The sequence below is a fragment of the Euphorbia lathyris genome, chromosome 5 (genome assembly GCF_963576675.1).
Source record: "Euphorbia lathyris chromosome 5, ddEupLath1.1, whole genome shotgun sequence".
NCBI classification, from domain to species: Eukaryota; Viridiplantae; Streptophyta; class Magnoliopsida; order Malpighiales; family Euphorbiaceae; genus Euphorbia; species Euphorbia lathyris.
In genome coordinates this window covers 91137343-91143348 of record NC_088914.1, presented here as the reverse complement: position 1 = coordinate 91143348, position 6006 = coordinate 91137343, and the positions used below count along the sequence as shown (strand labels likewise).

Genomic DNA, 6006 nt, shown 5'->3' with positions numbered 1-6006 from the left:
TTTTTTAAATTTGAAGATAAATATATATTTTATTTGTGATATATAGAAAAAATTGACCAATTGAAAATTAATTTAAGTAATATAATTTAATTTATAAATTAGTGATAAAAATCTTTTTTTTATCTCTCTCACTCATTCCACAATCAGAATTTTTAATTTAATTTTGTACAAAATGATTTTGGTGGTTATAAAATGAGCTTGAATTGTCATTGAGCCAAAATTAGTTTAATTAATTAATTATATTAAAACGATTTCCAGTCCCGTATTTATTTAGTTAATGTTCTACATTGCAAACTCTTATTTTCTCATTTTCTTTCCAAATTTCATCATTTGTGAAGTTTTTAAAGTTTTCTTCTCTTGACGATCTACTTTGAGTAGGAAGATGGAAGTTTGTCTTCCTTCTTCCTACCCCACTCCGGGTTAGATTTTATGAATTTTATTTCGTTACTTTTTTCTTTTTAGTCGATTTCCATATATTTTATTGGATCTATTCATCCGTTTGAATTGTATCTGCTTTCTATTATTCTTTCCTTTATACCTTTTTCGAATTTAGCAAGAACGGAAACGATTTATCTTGTCCGTGGATTAATAGATCTACGTGGTTGCATCAACAAAAAGGATTCAGATCCGAATATTCGAAATGGCTTAAATACTGAAGATTGGATTGCATCTACTTTTCTGCAGATTTCTATTTATGAGAAATATATGTTTTTATTATGGTTGTGTTTTTTATGCCTTTATGGCCTATTTTGCTCTTTATAGTCAGTTTAGTCTCTTTGTAGATCTCGTAAGGTTTGATTCCTTACTGTGTTTCTTTGTTGTACTTATTGTGTTTTAATCTAATGAAATTATAAGCATTTTCATAAAAAAAAAAAAAGTTCTACATTGCAAATTACTCATACATAAAGTTCATTCGGAAAAAAATTCCTCTTTACCAAATTTCGTTAAGCTCTCTGAACTTCTATTTCAATGTGTTCATTATATTTCTCGATTTTCTAGTGATAATTCAACATACATGGTTAGAGTTCGACTCAGTTTTTATTATATTCTGGAAAACGTCGATTACGGTAAAATTTGTTTTTAGGAAACTGGATTGAATACAGGAGAGAACCACTGGAAAGTTAGCTTAAGAATACTTAAGTATCTATGACACACTTTTGGTTACGGACTGCACTACACAAGAGATCATAATGTGTTAGAAAGATACTCTGATGCGAGTTGAGTATCTGATACAAAATATTGCAAAAGCACAAGTGCATACATGCTCACTGTAGCAGGATAAGCAGTGTTTTAAAGATCCTCAAGACAAATGATATAACCAGATCAAACATGGAGTCAGAGTTTATAACATTGGATATATATGAGAAAAATCTGAGCGGCTACAAAATTTCTTAAAGGATATTTTCAATTGACCAAAGCTTTATGGCCACAATATGCGTACATTGTGATAATCCGGTAACGATTAACAAAGCACAAAGCTTTATGTAAAACGGTAAGAATCGATATATGCATCGTCATATAACACCTTTAGACAATTGGCCTCAACAATTGCTATCTCCACTGACTTTGATCAAAAGATAATAGTACGGATCCTCTAACTAAAGGTTAAAATGAAATCAAGTTGAAAAGGCATCGAAAGAAATGAGACTAGAGTCCATTAGAATAGTCAATCCTAGTCCATTCTTATGATGTAAACAATGATATAAAGCAGAAAGTTAAATTATGCTTTTAATGATTATTTATGCACCAAACTTTAAGCAAAAAGAAATGATCTATCTGAGAGTGACGTGGGACCGCTTCAAAAGAAGCCAATGAAGCTGAATTCTCTAAAACTATTGCAGAATAAGGAGATGTTTATGACCATAACGAACATAACCATGAGAACTACAAATTGCATTATGTTGGTATTTGTGTGAAGTACGCCATCGTTTAGACAAACGACATAATAGTTCAAGGACATTACATCTACTAGTTAACTAGTAAAGTAAATGTACTTTTACAAGGGAAGTGCCAAGAGTCATTGTCTATTTATTTTATGTAGATATCGATTATACAGAGTTATCACTAAATCAAATTCTTTTCGATTCAAATTTCATTTATGCGGGGATTTATTGGAAAAAATTTCAGTTGTTATTATTTGTCAATTTGAGGCTTAAATATTTAAGAGATAGATAAAGTTTTGAATAACTTATAATGTGCAAGGTTGTAGAAAACGCTAGGAGCTAATCGAGTGGACAGTATCTTTAAGAAAATTTGTATTTTTGTATTTTTTATTTGTTAATCAACAAATTATTATATATTCAATCAAAATATGTATCAATTCGGTTTTTAAGTTTGACATATTCTTTTAGGGATAAAGTGCAAAAATACCTTTAATGTTTACAGCTATGATCAATTTTACCCATAATGTCTAAAATGATACAATTTTACCTCTAACGTTTGCAGTCAAGAGCAATTTTACCCCCTAACGTTGTCAAGTTGAGTCAATTTGATAAATAATTCATCAAACCGTCTTCTTTGTTATGAATCTTGTCATCTACACTTCACATGTGATTATCACTTATTAGTAACATATCATAAATATATATGAATAGACGTGAATTTTTTTTTAAATTGAAAAATATACTGTCTGACAAAAAAAATCAAAATATTTAGCCGAATTTATAAATATTAATCTCCAATTCTATTATTAAATCACAGAAAATATGAAATCTTTTTTTAAACGAACTGATATGCAAATAGTGCAGAATAATGAACAAAATACATGTGTTTTATAATAATGTCTGAAATTGACCAAACTTGTCAACGTTAGAGGTAAAATTGCTCTTAATTACCAACGTTATGGGTAAAATTACATCATTATGAATAAAAGGTTCAAATGACCTCAAATTTGGTATCCAGAATCAATTTATGTTTGACAAATTTTAATAAATTGGCACAAATTTTATCTATGCATCAAAAAGAATATCTATGTTTGACAAATTTTGATAAATTGGCACAAATTAGTAATTTTCATTGGTAACTTTTAATCAATAATATCTTAAAAATATCTTAAATATTTCTATAAATTCTAATAAGTTTTTAATGGATAAAAATGCACAAACCATAAGCCTCAAATTACCTAATTTCAAAAATAGTAAAAAAAACAATAAAATCAAATGTAACAATTTTCCTCAATTTATGGAGCCAATTTCAATTCCATTTTCCCCTTCAAAAAAACTTCTAATTCTCCATATCCAGAAAATTTTTTACTAAGAAGAAGAACTTCTCTTTCTTCTTCCTCCTCCTCCGAATGCGACTTCTCTACCCGTCTAATGGATTCCCCGCCCCCTTATCAACCCCGATACGTCATGCTTAATAGTAACAATTCAACCGCTCTAAAACCCCCTCCCCAAAGGAGGAACGTTCCACGGTATCACAATCATAAACAATCCCATGGAAGCTCATGCCTCCGGTGCGTTTGTTGTTGTTTCTGTTTCTGGCTGTTACTAATCATATTTCTCGCGGCTGCAGTCGTGATTCTCTACACGGTCTTGCAGCCCGAGATCCCTTGTTACAATGTGGATAGATTCGACGTCAATGCTTTCAACGTCGAGCCCGATTTTAGCCTCTACGCGGAGTTTGTTGTCACGGTACAATCCGATAACCCTAATCTCCACATTGCTATAAATTACGGAAAGAGTAGCTCCGTTGTTGTAATGTACAAAGACTCGGTTCTTTGTACGGGAAAAATCCCCGCCTTTCGACAACCGCAGAAAAATGTTACCAATATTTCTATTGTCTTGAAAGGGAAGAGCGAATTTGGAAACGGTCTACAAGAGGCGTTGATGCAGAATAAACATACCGGACAAGTTCCGTTGCTCGTGAAGGTCCGGGCCCCGGTTTCTTTGGTGGTTCAAGATTTGCCGTTGCGACAAGTTACGGTGCTGCTGAATTGTTCGTTGGTTGTCGATAATTTGGCGCCGAAAAAACAAGCGAAAATCCTTTCAAGTAAATATGAATATGGGGTTGAGCTTTAGAAATTTGGTGTAGATTTGTATAATATAGGGTTTAATTTGTTCAAAGTTTGGAAATTTATGTATCTTTTTTGAAACTAAAGTTTAAATTTTCTTGTAATATATGTAACATGTTACATAATCTGTTGTTGTTTGTATAATATTAGAAATAGAAAAAAAAAATTCAATTATGTAAATCATTAATGTTTATTTAGTGTTCTAATCTCTATTAGAAAAAAAGAAAAAAAAGATTACATATATATATATATATATATATTAATTTGACTTTGAGTCGACTCATTCGAGATGGCTCAGGCAAGTGGATCGGTGGTTTCGCGGTTAATATTGGGATTTGCACGGTTACCTTAGTTGAGCTCTGGAGACTATATTATAGGATGATTTTAGCGTGGGAGAATTGGGGTCGTAGGTTGATCATTGAGCATTATTCACGAGTGGTTGTAGGGTTTTTTTGCAAAAAACTATGTCCGTACAAAGCTTAAAGCTAGAAATCGGGAGGTTCCGATTGTGCATTCTTACCGTGAGGGTAACAGAGCAGCTAACTAAATGACGAGCTACACAAGTAATCTTTTTTGGGTCATCACAAGTGTAATGTACCTCATACAAGCATCCATGATATTGATTTAGCTGACTCGAACAGTCTTAGGACGAACAATATGATTAAGAGATAGCCATTTTAGATGTCTTTTTTCTAACTTTCCTTTTGTCATGTTTGCTTTGTGCCTTTAGTCTTTCTTTATAACCAAAAAAATAAAAGAAATGTTTTGTAAATAATGTTGGAAACAAACTGCTTATTAGGAAAAACGACTTATCAATTTTTCTTGTCCAAATTCGACCTATTGAACATGGATTTGAACGGATACCAATTCATGAAAAGATCTACTCAACGATGACAAGATATAGGGTTGTAAATGCACCGATCCGCTCAAAAGCGGCTTGGCGTTGGCTAGATAAAAGCTTGACAATTCAATTTAAACTCGGTTCGAAAGCTCGCGAGCGAGTTCGGTTATAGATTCATAAAGAGTCTGATGAACAAGATCGATTATAATGTTCATGAACACGTTTGTGAGCAAGCATGGTTCGATATTTGTTAATAGTAGTATTTCTATAGAAGTGCAAATCTTAGTTTTTTATAATATTTAATGAATAATTAATCATTTCTTTCGCACACTTCTAAAATATGAATCTTTACATTATACCCAATCAACTTGGATCAAACACTTATTCCCAATTACTGAGTTTTTCCAATTTAAAGAAGAAACTAAATTAAAACTCTCACAGACATTTTAACAAACACCTTGAAGACAACACTTTCCAGACCCAAAACAACACAGATTTAGATCAATAATCCCATCTTAAAATAATGAATTGAAGTCAGTAACTTTACACCAATGTCATAATTAGGCTTTTTTCTCACACTTGGCATGCTATTTGCTCACCTGCCCAAAAGAGAAAGAGAGAGAGAGGTGGGTTTGATTACCTATTTATTTGACTGGATTAGATGAAGTGCGATTGCTAACAACCACGCAGTCGCAGCCTTTATAAATTCTCACGCTTTATCCGACAGACAGAATAGATGTGTGTGAATTAAGGTAAGGATTCACCTGTATTTCGTGGGAATTTTTTTTTTTACATAGTGGTCCTTTGTCTCTCACGTTTTCAAAGGGATAGCATTTATGTGTCCGTTGTTAAAGTTAATTCTGCGCCCACCCAAATTCTTGCTAGTAGGATGCATTTGTTTAAGGGAAAACATTAATCATTTGTTAAGCTACAATAGCGTTGATCTGGATCTTGAATGACCAAATGAATGTAGTAAGTTACCGTTAGATCTAGGCTCATTATAATTGTACGATGGATATCCAAAGCATCCTAAGGTGTAGATTTAATGAGTTTAGATCTAACGGTGAATGACCAAATTCATTTGATCATCCAAGGTCCAGGTGAACGCTACTGTTGTTCAGCTAATCACTAGGGGTGGCAATGGGGTGGGGAA

General features: G+C 32.4%; 1 protein-coding gene across 1 annotated transcript; it reads left to right on the top strand.

Moving 5' to 3' along the window:
* Positions 1-3314: 3314 nt before the first annotated feature.
* Positions 3315-4019, top strand: LOC136229174 (NDR1/HIN1-like protein 6). The gene has a single exon (XM_066017765.1). The coding sequence runs from the start codon at positions 3315-3317 to the stop codon at positions 4017-4019; it is 705 nt and encodes a 234-aa protein (XP_065873837.1).
* The last annotated feature ends 1987 nt before the right edge of the window (positions 4020-6006 follow it).

Bases quoted from the DNA above. Each gene is read 5' to 3' on its own strand.
- LOC136229174 (XM_066017765.1), top strand. From the start codon at position 3,315: ATGGATTCCCCGCCCCCTTATCAACCCCGATACGTCATGCTTAATAGT.